At 48.0% G+C, this 18,553-nt stretch overlaps 2 protein-coding genes across 2 annotated transcripts; both read right to left on the reverse strand.

Moving 5' to 3' along the window:
- Positions 1-3,178: 3,178 nt before the first annotated feature.
- Positions 3,179-10,613, reverse strand: RHBDD2 (rhomboid domain containing 2). Its single transcript, XM_065418142.1, has 4 exons — positions 10,427-10,613; positions 6,262-6,663; positions 5,655-5,805; positions 3,179-3,822 (listed from the first exon to the last, which is right to left on the reverse strand). Exons 1-4 carry the CDS (start codon positions 10,611-10,613, stop codon positions 3,447-3,449), a joined length of 1,116 nt encoding a protein of 371 aa, XP_065274214.1. The 3' UTR covers positions 3,179-3,446.
- A 2,047-nt stretch (positions 10,614-12,660) lies between these two features.
- LOC135891029 (ribonuclease pancreatic-like) lies at positions 12,661-13,101 on the reverse strand. The gene has a single exon (XM_065418517.1). The coding sequence runs from the start codon at positions 13,099-13,101 to the stop codon at positions 12,661-12,663; it is 441 nt and encodes a 146-aa protein (XP_065274589.1).
- Between the last annotated feature and the right edge of the window lie 5,452 nt (positions 13,102-18,553).

Below are 18,553 nucleotides of genomic sequence, written 5' to 3' on the forward strand. Positions count from 1 at the left end.
TGTGTTTGAATCCAAGCACATGCATTAAGAAAACAATGGCCCAACTCATCCCCGCCCCAGTCTCCTCTTGTTGGACGGAAACGGTGCAGCAATGGGCAGAGATCAGCACTTGGATAAAAGCGAGTTGTTTGTAACTTACTCCAGGTAAGATAAAGGTCGCCTTGAGGCAGACGTGATTTCTTCTCCCTCCCTTGAGAGGGTTAGCATTACTATGATTGACAAGCTAAACGTCTTAGCGGGTTCTCAGCTGACAACAGTAGCCAACATTTATTTCATCTGCATCTGGCAAGGAGGGTGTGAACCTCCCTCTCCAATACAGACCTTGCTTGTACAGCTAATCACCACTAGCTCGAACGATAGTAATGTGCTATAAAGTGAGCTACGCTTGAAGACTACTTGACATTTCAGCTACTGAAGAAAGCAGCCACCCACCACTCGTGGTTCTCATACAAAGCACACAACTCCTGTCTTCAGAGCCTGCACCAGTGCCTTCCAGACAGTTTCTAGGTGCAACTGGAAGGGCTGACTTTGACCTACAAAGCCCTGCATGATTTGTGCACTCAGAAGATGCTTCAGTCTTCATGCCTGATCCTGGGAAGTGAGGTCAGCTGGGCTGCTCTCCAAGTTTGAACAGCTGGGGGCTCCTTGGCTGCAGCACACATCCCCTGTTCATCCAACAAAGGCCTGGCTTCCTGATCAGCTTGGTTGGTGCAAGGGCTTGATTTACCCAGGCTTTACACCCAACAGGGAGGACAGAGTAAGGGAAGTTCCTTTTAGCTGAAGTTTTGCAAACTCGTTATACCTTGGGGACGTCCTTCACTGCTCTCACAGCGACTGACATGGGAGCAACTTTTATAAGTCAATATTTTAGTGAATATGCCTTTCCACGAGCATATACCATTAGATGATGTCTGTCAGACACTGCATTCAGCAATGACGAGAAGGGTTAACCTTCCCCATTACCTCTGCAGTACCAACGTTCACCAGTGGGTGTGTCTTTTCACCGACTAACAGAGCTAGGTGCTGTAGCAAGTGTGGGGCTCCACCAGTGATGAATGTGATCCCCAGACACTACTGAAGAGACACTCCAGTTTTTGGTTTCGGCCAGGAAATCAGAGGAGGCTACTAAGTCGTTTGCTTTTCAAATTAAACTAAAAAGTTACATTTTACATGGAAATGTATATAAAGCAGCCAGTACCAACACTCATCTCTATGCTACAGCATTTGGAAATATTTTTGGTAGAGCCTATTGGTTTGTAGGCAAAAGGCCTCACACTTGTCAGTGACCAATGTAGAAATATAGGCATGTGTTTGACTGACAGTGGTCACTCACCCCCCCCCCCTTGATTTTATCCCTATCTCTAATGTTTCTTCTAGGCTTTTAAACAAAATCAGAACAAAACCTCTAGAAAAGCATCTCATCTGTCACCCTGCATTAAATACAGTCACAGTAGAAATGCTTCCAGCGCCTAGGGAAGAGGTACACCATCGCACAAGTCACCTTTGAAAATGTGGTGGCGCACAGTGAATTGTTGTGTTTGTGAATGAGATGGTAACCGCAGCCATCTCCAGCAGTAACACACACAGGTTCTGTGACCAGCCGCATATTCTTCAGACAGCTCCGCCCAGGGACCTCCATCTTCCCATGCGACTCCCCTGGCTATTCCAACCCTGGCCCACAAGGTTCTAATTTTGTACCTCAGTCTTCTCTCAATGTCTCTGTCTTCCTATGGTGATTGGCAATCACCTGATATTCACATTAATAGCTGGTAGTGGAGCATCAACGCAGAGGCACCTTGCCCTTTCAGACACTGACAGGATGAAAATTTAGGAGTCGGTGATCTATAAATATTGATGTCAGCGCCTAATCTAGCCCTTCTCGCCTGACCCAAGAATCCTGATGCGGAACAGAATAGAAACCATCATATTCTCCCTGATATTCAGTTTTCTTTTACTTTGGTGCCTATAGCAATGTTAGGCACGGTGAATTAAGATGATATGTTGAATGAAGTGAAAACTCTTTTCTAAGTACTTCAACACACTCTTAAAATAAGAAGCAAATTTCACTTCCTTCTAGGAGCCAGAAGTTATCCCCATTTTAGAGATGGGGAAACAAACATAGATGAATGAACTTTCCATCCAGGATAATACAGTGAGAAGTGACAGAGCTGGGACTAGAACACAGATCTTTTGAGTCCCAGCACGCTGATCTAACTAGCAGACACCTCCCACTTATGTTAGTTGTCTCCAATACTAACTTTGGCACCAAAGACCATTCTAAAAGCTCATCAAATGCTGCATAGAAGGGTCACAGCTAAATTCCATTTGATTCAGCCCTGTTCATTTTAAAAGCCCTTCTCAAGCCTTGGAATTTATTAATTTATATACAGTAGCGTAAGTCTACCCTCATACTCCCTGTGAATATCCTAAATCCCTTAAATAAGATTCACCCGCCCCTTTTGCAAATATCTAGGACAGCCTCATGAATCAAAGCTGGCATTGTGGGCAGCATGCAAAGTTATACAGCAGGCAGGTGCCTGCCGTGGAGACTACGTGACAGCAACATGATTGGGGAAGGCAGCCCGCTAATTAGAGACTCTAGCAGATGGAACAGCAGCTATTCTGCGTGGCAGAAAATGCCACCATATAGTTCACTCCACCGCCCCCCCAATCTCAGCTCAGATTCCAAGGCCAGAAAGGACCGTTGTGATCATCTTATCTGTCCTCCTATGTAACACAGCGCACAGAACTTCCCCATGGATGCACATGGAAACACAAACCCGTTCAAACACACAGCCTGCAACAATGCCAGCATCAACCCTTTCCAAGGCATAACTATAAAAGCAGATCTCTCTCTTCCCCATCTCCATTTCAACACTGCTGTTAAATTAAACCTATGTCAGTTATACAGCAGACAGGTGACCGGAAACCCAGCATATGGGTCCTGGCTACACTGCAACTGTAAATGTGTCAGGGACCTACCTTAGTCCCTGTAGTCAGGTTAAAACCCAACTAGTCCAGTGTTTTGACCATTAGTGCCCATCTACACTACAGCATAATTGAGTCAAGGGACAAGTATGTTGTAACCAGGACCCGAGCTGTAGTATAGAGAGATGAGGCCATAGCCCCAATGTGTAGTGAGGAATCCACATGAGAAAGAAGGACAGACAGGTAATGGTCACAGCCTTCAGCCAAGATAAAAAATGTATCAAAATTAAAAAGGAAAATAAATAAAAGAACCGGAACCTTGAAAAAATGTCTATAAGCAGTCTGCAGTGGGACAGAAAACTCAGGGGCTGTGGTTGACGGTCCGATTTGACCCCAGTCATCCCAGGCACCATCAGTTAAATCCTTCTGAAGCAGTCTCCTTTCTCAGCAGCACTCCACTGCAGGCTGTTCACACAATGGCCGGCGAGAGGAGAAGGGTCCTGCTCCTCTTTGGATGATCAGTGTATCTGGACTCCTGAAAGCTCAGCTGGTACTTTCTCTGCGGGGGAACCTGATGCGTACTGAAACTTGGCCTCCAAGTTCTCCATCCCCGTGGGTATCTGAGAATCAGGCAGACATGCACCTTGCGGGGAGTGGGGATCAGCTGGTTGGCAGCAGTGTCCAGGTGAGGCACCGAAGTGGCTCTGCACATAGAATTTCCCAAAGGCAGGGTTGGTTTGGTATGGGGGGGAACCATGGATGTGCGCTGGTGTGCAGTTGGGCCAGGATCCCAGGCTCTGGGCACTGGAGTGCTGCATCTGAACCACAGGAAGCGCTGGAGGTGAAGAGCAATAGTAGCTCTGGGTGGGGTATGAGCCTGGCACTGGATTAATCCTGAAGAGAAAAGGGGAAAGAAAAATGACAGTGTGTTCACATCTGGCATTTCCAAATATCGACAAGCGCGAGTACTGATCAAATCGGAAGAATGGGGAGTCACAAAGACCACAACTGCCAAAGACCCAGAAGGATTGTTCCTTTATTACCTCGATGTCGGTTCTTGCATTCATGGGCCACAAAACATTAATGCAAAAGCATACAACTCCGTAGAAATCTATTCTGTCTGGTCGTGAACTTGATATTTGAACTTGAATCCTAGCAGACAAGTGGAACAACATATAGCAAAAAACCTTACAATTGCTTTGGTGCTTTACACTGGGATAAACTTAAGCTGCAGAAATGAGAGTAGGATTTGTGTTTGGTAAATAAAGTTACATGCAAGCGTAGCTCAGTTAATCTGGAAAGTCCTAGAAACACCTTCCCACACAGACATTTATTGATAGCGAACGTTTATATAACACCTTTCACCCAAGAGAGTCTGTATTTCATCTCACCCAAGACACAGAGCCTTCAGAAGCACAGCAAAGGCTTTCACCAAACAAAGACATTATTAGTAATAGTGCTGTAACTTCATGGCTACAACAGACGTCCTGGCCCCACTGAGCTAGGCACAGTACATATGCACAGAGCCCCAAAGAGCTTAAAGGCACTAGGTCAGTATAACCCCCTGAGGTACAAACTTCCTCCTGCTCCCCTTGGGCTCGTCTATGTGGAGAGGGAGTGCATGATACGCTGGGGTGCAACTCTACAGTGCTGTAACCCGCCATGCGCTATCTATCCAGGTGGACCCCGCGTACCAGGCACTAGAAGTTCCATGCTGCTGCAGATCAAAGCCCACTACGGAACTTTTAGCACATGGCAGGCGCACAGCAGGCTACAGCACTGTAGATCTACACCCTAGCTTGCCACCTATCAACTTGTCACAAACCCATTGTCTCCCTTGCAAGCATTGTCAGGGCATGTTCCAGTTTAGCTTAGATCTAGTGACACCGCCCGAGGTGGTATTGTTACAGGCATGTTTTTATACCTCAGATTTCCCCCTTTGGTCATAAGAGAACAGCTGTAATCATGGGGAAATACTTCTGTGTTAGAGAACTCACCGCAGTTCTTCAGCTACATAGCAGTTTAACCCTATTAAAAAAATCCTCCTCTGTCCATTGAGATTGGAATGTTGGTAGTAAAGGTGCTTTAGAATGGGATAAAATTCCACCTAATTTCTAAACCTATCAGAAGACAAGTGAGCACTCACAGCTACAGGACATAAAGGGACTTGGAAGGCCCTGAACTCTATTTCTGCAGAGAAATCTTCCCTCTGCACTGGAAATGTGCTCTGTAATGAAGGCAATGACAACTTAATAACTGATACCGTGTTCTTATATCAAGCCCTTCATCAGAGGACTCTCAAAGTGCTGAAGAAGTCCAGTATCCCAACATTCCTGTGAGGCTAAGAGATTTGCCAAAGGTCACCAGTCAAGTAGCACTAGGGTGACCAGACAGCAAATGTGAAAAATCGGGGTGGGGGTGGGGGTAATAGGAGCCTATATAAGAAAAAGAGCCAGAAATCAGGACTGTCCCTATAAAATCAGGACATCTGGTCACCCAAAGTAGCACAGCCAGGAACAAAAGCCATACGTCCTGGTTCCCTGTGTAATGTTTTAATCATTAGATTCCACTCCCTCCTCTAACAGGGGAGACAATACTGTGGAGATCATGATATAGCTTTGCAAGGTCATTTCACGCCAGCACTTGTCAGAGCACACTCCCTACACATCCCAGCTGCAGCCTCCCTTTGGGATTATAAGGAGTGTTATTGGAGTTCATGTACTTACTTCCTACTCTGGGAGGCTCTTCTCTCTGCTAAAGACCCTGGAATATACTTCAGCCCTGGTATTCTCTTCAGCAGGCTGAAAGGGAACTTCTGATCCAGCTTAGATACCACCGACTCCGGGAGATCCAAACAGAAGCAATAGCCAAGACCATCTGAGTTTAGCAGCATGTTAAGGAAGGTTGCGGAAGGTTCCGAATGGAGGGGCAGAACAGAATTAACTTTCTACATGCAATCACTCTAAATACACCTCCTTTGTACCACCAAACCAAGGTTTCTCTCAAGGTGGAATGGCTGGAAAAAGCTTCTTCTCCCCCCGTGTTTTCAGACCCGCTGAGCACCGTGACTCTCCAGAGTGCATTCCTTGTGTACACAAAAGCCTCCCTGACTGCAATGGAAGTGAGGGGGTGCAGGATCAGGCCCCGCTGAGCAACAATAAACCTAAGAGTCACTAAGCAGCCGACCGAAAGCCATGAACCAGCACAACAAAAAGTCAGCGAGCCTAAGCAATCAGAATGTAGCCTTTTTTCCTACTCCTTCCCCATCACAAGTCAGGCTCCCCACATGCTCTTTTCACTGGTTAAACAAGTGATCACACTTGGAAAGGATACAGGCTTTCCCAACTATGAGGCCACATACGTTACTCAGGAGAGAGGAGTGGGGAATAAACCATGCCACGCAGAGCATTAACCAGGGCACCAGCACCATGGGAACGTTAACCCCCAAAAGTGGTGCCCTTCTCATCCGTGAACGCGTGGTGGACACTGCCAACATGGCAAAAGCAACTGGTGTAAATCCTTTGGCATCTTCCACCTCTGACACCCCAGAGATGACAGCCTCAAATAAGAGATACAAAAGGGCCGAAGAAATGGCGAAGGCCAAGGTGACGAAGCAATGCTTCACTGTGCCTACGTTCTTCTCAAAGCTGCCAGCAAAGTACCAGATGATAACGCCACTGCATACCAGGGATATCAGATCTTCATAGACAAAGATATAGGTCACCAGTCTGTGAACTGAGCAGACAGTCCTTTTAGAGAGGTACAGACAGCAGTGAGTTTGCTTTAGGCCATTTACTATGTTAAGTTTGATCAGAAGAAGAGAAAATAAAATAGGAAACCACAGGACTTTTTTTTTTAATTCTATCAGGCTGGAGAAGAATCTTCCACAGAATGGGGTGGAAAACAGATAGCTTGGGGCATTTAAATCTAGCCTGGACAAAGCGCCAACTACAGTCAAGATTAGGGCTGTGCTAGCCTGGGGGACATTTTCTTTCTGCTCCTTGGCCCAGCACCAGCGTTTGGGAAAGTGTAATGGTCCGGAAATATCTGAATTGGTCTTGCCAAAAAGTTTTTAGCCTTATCAGGATAAGAGGTGCACCAGACCTTAAAATCACATCAATCTAATCATGGTCTTATTTCTTTCACTTCAACTGTAACACATTAGTAGCTGATATTTCTTCTTTGGACCAGCAGAAGGATACTGACAGGTTTGTAAGATATCATACCTTAGAAGTGCCACAGGGCCCTCAGACTCTCAGTTCTTTCTTCAGCACTGGGCTGCGACTGAACATAGTAAGTCACAGACTTCAAACCAATACAACGTTCAATCTGTGGGTAGGATTTGGTGCCCCAACAAGTCCTCCTCCCACCCTAACTTCTGAGATTCTTATAATATGTAAAATGAAAAAGAATATTGTCTGATATAACTGGTTAGGACCAAAGAGAAGGTAAGAAGAGTACACGACAGATTCAGTTAACCAGAGCAGAAACACAAAAGTCATTTAGGCCTGAGGGGGTGGAGAACATGGGGACTGGGGCATGAACAAAAGGGTATGGGGGGGGGGGGGGAAGTATGAAGAATGGAAGGGCAGATTCTTTAAGCTTCTGAGATCTTAACTTCATCCTCCTACCAGAACATTCTGGAACTCAGGAATTCTCCCTTCACCCCACATCAGACAATTACCAGCTTCTACAGTGTTAACATTGCAACCTAGAAGGATAGGTCCCCACATGAGGAGAGTTCTCCATTGAGGCTCCGGTGTTCCAGCACGAGAAAGGACCGTGGGGAGGGGTGCGTGACAGAGAAGCTGTCCGGAAAGGGTGTAGGACAGGAAATATCAATAGTATTATGTAGGGTTACCATATGTCCGGGTTTCCCCGGACATGTCCGGCTTTTGGGTCTTTAAATAGCCGTCCGGGGGGAATTTGTAAAAAGCTAAAAATGTCCGGGATTTCCCCCCGGACGGCTATTTAAAGACCCAAAAGCGAGGACAGGGCAGCCGCGCTGGGGGAACCGCGGCAAGCCGGCGCCACTCACCTTTCCTCCCTGGGCCCTGGGGCAGCGCGCAGCTGAGAGCTCCCGGCGCCAGCCCACGGGGCCCCCCGCCTGGCCGGCAGGAGCCTGCAGAGCGCAGCCCTCCCCCTGCCCCGGCACACAGAGAGGCAGGGAGGTCTCACTCCCCTGCGTGCTGCATCGCTCCCCCTGCTGTCCCACCCCCTCAACTTCCCACCATTCCAGTACTGCTCCCCTCTGTCTCATCCCCTCCAGACCCTGTCCCTCTCCCCAACCCTCCCCAGCCCAGCCCCATTGTCTCCCCCGCCCCACCCCACTCTACACAGCTCTCTCTACCCTGTCCCATTCATGCTCCCCTCAGCCCCTACCCTACTCCCCCCATCCCAGTCCTGTCCCATCCCCCTCAGCCCCCCCCAGTCCCAGTCCTGTCCCCCTCAGTTCCTCTACCCTGCTTCCCCCGGTCCATCCCCACACACCCACCAACTCCCTCGACCTCCCTCCCCCCAATCCCACTGCCTGGACCCACCCCCGTCCCACTCAGGACATGCATGAAAAAGAAGCAATGGGCTTAAATTGTAGCAAGGGAGAGTTAGGTTAGACATTAGGAAAAACTTCCTAACTGTAAAGGTAGTTAAGCACTGGACAAATTACCTAGAGAGGTTATGGAATAGCAGTCATTGGAGTTTTTTAAGAGGTTAGACAAACACCTGTCACGGATGGTCTAGTTGTTATTACTCAGTCCTGCCTCAGTGCAGGGGTTTGACTAGATGACCTGTTGATGTCCCTTCCAGTCCTACATTTCTGTGATTCACACTGAATTGCCTTGTGCCACTGTCTAGTAGTAGTGGCACACAGTTCGCTGACATGCAGGTTTATAAAATTGTAGTTAATATACAGTTTAGAGTATAGCAATTTTAAAGCTCTGCATGTTCAGACCAACTGAGCTGAAAATTATGATCTTGTATTCAAAACTATTAAGATGTGGGCTGAAATAAAATCAGCATGAATTGCTCAACAATATCAATGGAATCAGCATTGCGCTGCTATATATTGTAAAACATTACAGTGAAATCTTGCAAGTATTACATAGCACGCCGCCTTGCCCAAGTGGTAACTAAGCATAACATCTTCCTGTTTCAACAATCTTAACTTGTATCCCTCCTAGAAGTTGTTTTTTTTCAAACACTGAATGCTGCTAAGTTATGAGTTTTAACAGGTTTTTTTTCTTTTAAACCACAGCACTGAATGTTATTCTAAAATTGTTTTCCAAATATTCTTAAACTCCCAGTTTATCCCCCGCTGATGTTCATTGTGAAAAGTATTGCAGGTCTAATAATAATATTTGGCACTTTTGTAATTCACTGTCCAACATGTGTTTTGTGCCCTCCTCTGGTGGATTTTTGGAGGATAACTGTATAGCTACCAGCTAAGGGAGTTATAGCTTGAACTCAAGTAGTAGAAGCTCACGCTTTTAAGTCTGGATGGCTCGGGTTCAATCTTTGGTGACTAGCTATGATGGAGGTTGCTACACTTATAATCCCTTTAATCAGAGGTTCTGAATATGCTTTGTTGTAGGCAGAACTAGCCTATAGTTAAGCAACCGAAAATTTAGAATGGGAAGTGTTGAAATGTTGGGAAGCCTTATAATTTTGCCAATCTGGAACGAACATCCCATCTGAGGGATGGGGGCGGGGAGAGAGGAGAGTGAGACAGGACCAGGAAACTGGGACAAGGAATCCAGAGCGGTAGTGGGGGGCAGTTGAAATCAGATGAGGAGCTGGGGCGGGTTAGACAGCAATAGGATAGACATAGACTGGAGGGGATGGGGAAGAAGGGTCTTTGACTACTAGAGACCACTCCGTTCTCTGAACATTTGATTCGCGGGAAGCAGGGGAGGGGGAAGAGTAGGGGGCGGAGCGTTCAGGGGAGGGGGCGGAGTCGGGGCAGGGACTTTGGGGAAGGGGCGGAGTTGGGGCAGGGCCGGGGCCCCTTGGAGTGTCCTCTTTTTCCAGGACTGCAATATGGTAACCCTATATTATGCAACTGTACAGCAGCTTTGGGTGGAGAGAGACATATCGCCTGGCGACGAGGAGGCCCTTTGAAGAAGGCGGGGGTGCACAGGGGCATGCCGGGAAAGGCTCCCCACGGCTGGTGGATTTCTACAGCTGCTGAGGAGGGAGGTGGACCCCAGGAAGGGGAAGGGAGTTTCCAGCAGATAGGACCAGGAGGGAGGAGTGCCCCACGGCGGCTGCTGTACTGGCGGAGGGATCTCATGGGGGATGATCCCTACGGTGGGGGGGGGGGGTCCCAGGAGAAGAGAGCGGGCCGCAGTGGGCGCAGGATGGGGGGGGGGCTATGGGGGGGTATCCACGCGAGGTGGGGAGTTCTTGGGGAGCGGTGGCCTATGGGGGGAGCAGCTCCCGGGGGCCCGTAGAGGGGGGTCCCGGGCGGACCCCGTGGAGGCGGGAGGTCTCCTCTCCTCACCTTCCCCATCCCGCACCGGCCCGGGCCGCAGCGAGCACGCGGAGGGTGTAGGCGGCCCGGCGGCCCCTGCCCTGTGCAGCAGGCCGGGCCCGGACACCAGCAGGGACAGCAGCCCGGTGAGGCAGGCGGCGGTGGGGAGGCAGGGCCAGGCCCCCGCCCAGCGGCTCTTTCCCGGCACGGCCGGCATCCTCCCCTTCGGCTCGGGGCCAGCTTCCTGCCGCGGCCCGGCTTCTTCCGGGTTCAGGCCCCTTTCCGCTTCCGGGTGAGGCGGGCAGGGTCGTGCGGCTACCATAGCAACGGGGCCCCGCCCGCAATGCCCACCGCGCGCCTTAGGCCCCGCCCTCTCCTGCAATGCCCTGGGCGGGGCGGGGCGCTGTCTCCTTGCCTGGATCAGCTCAGCGCCCTGCCCCCCAGGGGGGTGGGGGCACATGGCACAGGCCTCTCCCCCTGGCCTGGGCTGCAAGGGATTGTCTGCCCCCCACCCACTGACCGCGCCCAGCCCAAGCGCTTCAGAGCCAGGCCCCAGGCACTCACGAGGGTTTCACCACGTGCCCAGGTGGGGTTCTGGCCCCTGGCCCCGCTCTGAGCCACCGGGGGCCCTGCTTCCCAGCGTGTCCCCACAGCCACCCCGCTGACAGCGGGGACTCTCCCGCCACCTCGTGGGTCCCGTCTTTGCCCCAAACACAAGGCCCGTGGCCGGGAGTCAGTGCGGAGAGGAGCCTGCAGATTGCTTTTATTTGACAAGAGCAAAAGCACATTTCCGGGTCTTAAGCAACCAAAGAGTTTACGTTAACAACAGAATGTGGAACAATAGCACGTCCCTCCCGCGCCAACTTCCCCTTTGCATCTGTCTTCTTCCTCACCAACCCCCCCGCCCTTGCGTCTGTTCCCCCTCATGTCTCTCCTCTTCCTCACCAATCCCCCACCCCATAATCTATACTCTCCTCTCTACCTTATGTGGCCCCCCATAACTGTAGAATCTGAACACCGCACAATCTTTCAGATATTCCTCCTCACCACACCCCGGTGAGACAGGCTGGTGCTATTATCCCTATTGTACAGTTGGGGAACGGGGACACAAAGAGACTAAGGGCTAGAATTGTAAAGGTCTTTAGCTACCTACAGAAATAAAAAGGAGTGGCTAAGAGAGGGAAGTGGGGGAGGAGGGTGTTGAGGATGGGAAATGAGAAGGTTATAGGGTCTGATCCCAAACCCAGCAAAGTCAGTGGCTTTTTCATAGGGAAGTGAAGGGATCTTGAAAATCATCACTCCCGTTGGGCCTTATGGGGCTCGGCTCTTTTGAGAATCGACCAGGGGCCTATCTGCATCTGTAGGCACCGACGTACCTTTACAAATCTGGCCCTAAATGACTTGCCCAGGGTCACACAGGAAGTCTATGGCAGAGCAGGAATTGTCACCGGGTCTCCCAGGCTAACATGCTAACCCCTGGACCAGGGGTAGGCAACCTATGGCACGCGTGCCGAAGGCGGCACACGAGCTGATTTTCAGTGGCACTCACACTGCCCAGGTCCTGGCCACCGGTCTGGGGGGCTCTGCATTTTAATTTAATTTTAAATGAAGCTTCTTAAACATTTTGAAACCTTATTTACTTTACATACAACAATAGTTTAGTTATATATTATAAACTTATAGAAAGAGACCTTCTAAAAAGGTTAAAATGTATTACTGGCACGCAAAACCATAAATTAGAGTGAATAAATGAAGACTCGGCCCACCACTTCTGAAAGGTTGCCGACCCCTGCCCTGGACTATCCTCCATGCCTTCCTTACTAATTCCCATTCAAGATCCCCCTGCTTCCGTCTCTCACTATGGGGCTGATCTAAAGTCCACTGACTTCATTGAGTTTGGGATCAGACCCTATAACCATCTCGCTTCCCATTCTCAACAATCCTCTTCCCCCATTCTAATCCCCCCACTCCCCTCTTTCAGCCACTCCCCTTCATTTCCATAATGTTGGAGCAATGCTTTGGAAATGTAAAGGGCTATAAAACTGCTAAGCATCATTATTATTCCTTCCTCCATCGCTCTGCTGCTCTCCCACCGCCAGACCCATCAGAGAGCAGTGTCCCCTTGTTGCTGAGGCCTCCAGCATTACAAATCACTCTCAAAATAGTATGTTTAGGCGACAGTTTAAATGGTGTGATTTGCAGCAGAAGAGGCAGCAGCACCCCCGAAGCATTAGGAATAAACCCCTTCCCCCATTTCCTGACTCCTACCAGTTCAGCGTCCCTGCAAAATGCACTGGGCGATCGTTCTGGTCACAAGAGATGACTATATATTTCCAGGCGCTCTTTTCCGCCATGTACTCGCAGTCATTAGGGTATTCCCCAGAGAGTCTGCAATTAGTGACCCTGAATTTACTGATACTCTTTTTATACTTTTGGCCCTTTATGACATGCACTTTCCCCATGGTGCACGTGGCATCGATAACCTCCTCGCGAGCATGAATGAACGTGTTGAGTTTTTTACAGCCATCTCTAGTCATTGCGATCCGTTTGTTTCTCATTTCACTATTACATGTGTTGTGGTCTATGGTGTCCAGCAGGGTCAAATGTTTCCGTCTGAAGGCCATGGGGTTCTGAGCGCAAGAGATGCTGAAGACAGACGTAGCAATGAATAACAGACATATCAGAGACATTCCCTTCAAAGCCATGTTGCTTAGATGGACCTACATTAAAAACAAAGACACAAAGGGATGGAGACCCAAGGAAGGACTTCATAGATTTACAGATTTTAAGGCCAGACGAGGCTATCGTTCATCTAGTCTGAGCTCCTGCATTGCAGAGGCCATAAAATTTCACCCAGTGGATTTTTGCATCAAACATTTAACTTCTGGTCAAACTAAGAGCTTATCTTTTGGACATCCGATCTTGATGTAAAGATCTTAAGCGATATAGAATCTACCACATCCTTTGATACCTTGCCCCACAGGTTAATTACCCTCCATTAAAAATGTCCACCTTTGACTTCCCACTAGCCTTAAAATGTCTCGCTGCTGCTACACCAGTGCAGCTTCACTGGCGACAGCAAGGGCAGTAGACAAGGCCTTGGCAGCCACAGGCAATTTTACCGTGTGTTATCTAGTATTGCTGTCAGCAAAGTTAGATGATAGCGTGGCAAAATCGCCAGCACCTTGTTCACACTCAGGCTCCCATCCATCATTGCTACCCTGCTACCTGAAATAGTAGGAAATTCTATGGATAAAAAGCCAAGTGTTGAGATAGCTGCAGAATATTATTTGCAGAGCACCTGTGCTTGGTGCTGTACAAACACAGGAGACAGTCCGTGCTCCAAGTTGCTTACAGTCTAAGACTGACATTGCTAATACAGTATTGCTGGCCATGTCAGTGCCTAAATAGACAGACATAATACAGAGCAAAAACAGCGATGGAGGCTGGGGATTCCTAACTCATGGGGAATGGTATCTGTTAGATCAGGGGTGGGCAAACCTTTTGGCCCCAGGGCCACATTGGGGTTGCAAAACTGTATGAAGGGCCGGGTAGGGAAGGCTGTGCCTCCCCAAACAGCCTGGCCCCCGCCCCCTATCTGCCCCCTCCCACTTCCCACCCCCTGACTGCCCCCCTCAGAACTCCCGACCCATCCAACCCCGCCTACTCCTTGTCCCCTAACCATCCCCTCCTGGGACCCCCCGCCCCTAACTGCCCCCCCGGGACTCTATCCCCTATCCACCCCTCCCCCGCTCCCTGTCCCCTGACTGCCCCAACCCCTATCCACAGCCCCGCCCCCTGACAGGCCCCCTGGGACTCCCACGCTTATCCAACCCCCCCCCCCCCGTTCCCCGTCCCCTGACCCCCCCCAGAACCCCTCCACCCCATCCAACCGCCCCCTGCTCCCTGTCCCCTGACTGCACCCTGGGACCCCCTAGCCCTTATCCAATCCCCCGGCCCCCTTACCATGCCGCTCAGAGCAGCATGTCTGGCAGCCGCACCGCCTGGCCGGAGCTAGACACGCTGTCGCTCTGCTCGGCAGGAGCGCGCTCATCCGCCGCCCAGAGTGCTGCCTGCGCAGCAGCGTAGCTGCAGGGGAGGGGGCAGAGCAGGGGAGGGGCTGAGGGCTGTATTTTGTAGGAATGGATATAAATGGTAATTCCTAATCATTAGGTATTAATTGACTTGCTGCTAAATGCATTGAGTGACTACATTCCCACGGAACATGGAAACATCCATAGAGGCCTACTTTGTCCCTTCCAAGAAATGTTTGAAGCAAACCCCTCCAACCTAGAAACCAAGTATGTAATGATTTCTCAGACCAGCAGTTTAGGAGAGTCTCCTTCAGATTTCTTTCAAGGTGTCAAATGAAAAATCCTTACAAAAATTCAAAGATACATTTATCTTATTGATGATCAGGAGCTTTCATGAACAATATCATATGTGTATGTAGCATCTGTCACCCACAAGGATCCCAAAGCACTTTACAGTATATTCAGGGGAACCGCTGAATTCAAAACTAAAATGCAGCCACCTCCAGCCTGAAACATGGTAGCTACTTAACAGTGCACAGCAACTCTATACAATGTACACAAGTCAAACTGCAGGGAGCAATTTAAGCCTCCATCCTGCAAAGGCTTAGGCCTGTACTTAGCTTTTATGCACTCTGATGTGTCCCATCAACATCAATGAGATTATTCGCAGGGCACAAAGTTAAGCATATGCATTTATTTTTGGAGCCTTAGGTTGGCAGATTGGGATTATTTGAGCTGGAATTTGGCCATGGACACCCCTGTTCTTGTGGCAAGTGAAACAGAATCTATGATACGAGCACATATCCAGGACCTCTGTGTTGTATGAAAGTTAAAAGGATAATTGCTCTCATATTTAAATGGGATTTAGCTGAAAGAAATACAGTATATAACTTCCCAGGATGCAATGTTTAGCAGGAAAAGGTAGAAATAGTTTGAACTATTTTAGACTTTTAGAGCTTGGCGGGAGATGAGGGGAGCACAGGGAACAGATTTTCAGAAGTTTCGAATTACTTTCTTCTTCTTCAAAATTAGCTATAAAAAAAAGCAATTTTAGCTTTGGCACCCAGAGGCCAGAAAGCATGAATGAATCAGGCCTCCTGAGTCTGTTCTATTGGCTAGAAGCACCTGGGGTTGTTTAAAGGGCAAAGACATGTATCTGATTGTGCACCTGTATCTGAATTAGAACTCTTTTGCCCCGGTAAGAGTGCAGGATTCTCTGACAGGTGCAGGGATTCTGAGTGGTGCTGGAGTCAGAGAGCTGTCTGAGAACTCCATAAACTGCTGATTTTGATCTCTATCACCCTGCTGCTGTTTAAAATCTGGTCCTTACTTAAGTGCCTAAATGGGAGTTGAGCGGTTTGAAAAATCTGTCCCAATCCCAAGAGCATGTCACATGGAGAACTCCCAACGGACATGGACAATTCTTTGTGCAGAGAGCTTAGACCCCAGGTTTACATAGTAGGGCTGGGAGCACAGAAGAAAATACAGTTCACTGAGGGGAGAGGAAGTTGTCCAGACAGAGAGGCAACACAAACCTCACTTTAATTAACCATTCTAGTCACTGCTTATTCTGCAGAAATGCTTTCACTTCCTTCTCCTGGGCTGCGGCCATAGGATCTGCCTCCTGCTATTATGCCTCAAGGAAAGAAACAACCCAACTTGTTTACCAGTCTCCTCAATCAGATCTGCTCAATCAGAAAACTCTCTTCTTTCTCCATTTAAAGAACAGACAGAAACTCAAGTTACTCACAAGTTACGTTGTTCTTCTCCAGCTGCTGACGGTGATCTGAAATAACAAACACCTTAGGGTTTAAAAGAAAATTGTACAAATGGCTTATTTTTCCTCCAACTCATTATTTTTGAACCTGCTTTGATTTTGCTCTAGTCTTACATAGTCTTAAACTTAATTTTTGAAGTATTTTCAAATACTTCAAAGATCTAATCCTTAGGTTAATATATTCATAGTGATTTAAAAGAAAACCAGAAACCCTTATTCCCGTTGGAGTGGGGTTTGCACTCTGAATCAATATTGTCCTAACCTTTAATTTATTAAAACACCTTGGGTACAGATTGCTCAGTTTTTCTTTTCAGGCTCTCTTACCAGCTTTGAAATGGGACTTGAAATGGATTGACAGGCTTTTGTCTGTAGCGTCACTCAAGCTTCTGCATCCTCTGCTGAAATGCTGTTTTGTAACTTCTGTGAGCAAAGTGAGTCAGTTATTTGGCACAGATATCCCTGCGCCCTCCGCTACAGAAGTATACTTAAAGGACTATATTTTCTCTTTCTCCAGCAGTGGAAGAACGCTACTGTTCCAAAGCTTTCCTGAATCAGATCCTTGGTCTTTTTTATAGTTCACTCATATCAACAGGGTCTGAATTTAAAGTGCAGACTTTGGGAGGGAGAGAGAGGGAATATAAAGTTAAATCTACTGTTAGAGGGATTTCCCTCAACCCTCACACTTCCCTGGTTCTTGTCACGCAGACAACAAGCAACAAAAGACCAGAAGTCCGAAGTGCAGACAATGCGATGTTTATTGGGGTTAGTTTGCAAGCAACCGTATTCCGAAGCCCATCACACCAGTCGGGCTTATCTCTATACGCCCACAGAGTCTGTTCCCCAGTGTCCCCCTTCCCAGCTCTAACTCCACAGAGTGTTTACCCTGGGTCCCTGTTCCCCATTTCCCCCCCCCCCGCCCTTAGCAAATATGATTCCAATTTCCCTTCCCTCCCACTTCCTGTTTGACCCCAGTTTACCTAGTAATATTCTCAGCTATCCCTTCACCAATCATTTTACTGAAATCTATCTAACCAATCCTAACATATTGTAACATAATTCTCTAACCAATTATATCCCACTACCCTAATTAACTTACACCTAGCAAAATTAATTATACAGCAGACAGAAACAATTAGAGAACCAGATTAACAATAGAAAAGTGGGGGCCATAAAGATAAAACAATACAGAAATGAGGGTTTCACAACCACAACCATTGATAAGTGATTTCTTGCCAGACAGGATGCTATCAAACTAAGTTTTCTTTAACCATCTTTATCTGGTGGTGAGGGGCACTATCAGGACAGGATTGTATTCCTAACAGCCCAATACCACCTTATTTCAATGTGACTGGTTTGGGATGTGAGGATGTGACCTACGCTTCCCAGTTTATGGCTGCCCTTGTTGCTTAGCCAAAGGCCTTAACCTAAGAACAAGGCCTCAGACTATCCTAGTGAGAGAAGGCCCATGCACAGGCAGACTTGTGATTTTGATTATTTGTTTTATACCCCTGGTAACTAGCTAAGTGATAAAAATACACCTAAGTTCTTAAAGTATAGGCCTGTACAGGCAGGCCTGAATATCTCTATTCTAACATCTACAAAGATCAATCTAGGACCAAGAATCCAGATCCAATTTATAATATACAAATAAAGCAATGGCCACATTTTTGACCCAGCCTTAATTGGGCTTTCATTTCTTTGCCCACAAGTTTACAAGTGCAAACTACTCAAAGAGAAGTTATCAATGGTTCACTGTCAAACTGGGGGGATGTACCTAATGGGGTCATGCAGGGATCTATTCAATATTTTCATGAATGACTTGGATAATGGAGTGGAGGGTATGCTTATAAAATGTGCAGGTGACACCAAGCTGAGAGGGGTTGCAAGCACTTTGGAGGACAGTATTAGAATTCAAATCAACCTTGACAAATTGGAGAATTGGTCTAAAATAAAGAAGATGAAATTCAATAAAGACAAGTGCAAAATACTACACACTGGGGAAACAAAGCAAATGCACAACTACAAAATGGGGACTAACTGGCTAGATGTGGTACTGCTGAAAAGGACCTGGGGATGATAGTGGATCACAAACTGAACATGAGTCAACAGTGTGATGCAGTTCTGAAAAAGGCAAATATCATTCCAGGGTGTATTAACAGGAGTGTCATTTAAGACATGGGAAGTAACTGTCCCGCTCTACTCAACACGGATGTGGCCTCAGCTGTTCGTCTCCCTTCAACTCCAACCTGGTGCCGCTTTTGTAACAATCAAACTATTTGTGGGGCTTTACGCCAGTGCCTGTCCTCAAGCATCATCCTGGTTGCTATGGGAAAGAGGGCTGTGCTG

The sequence above is a fragment of the Emys orbicularis genome, chromosome 17 (assembly GCF_028017835.1).
Source record: "Emys orbicularis isolate rEmyOrb1 chromosome 17, rEmyOrb1.hap1, whole genome shotgun sequence".
Classification (NCBI taxonomy): domain Eukaryota; kingdom Metazoa; phylum Chordata; order Testudines; family Emydidae; genus Emys; species Emys orbicularis.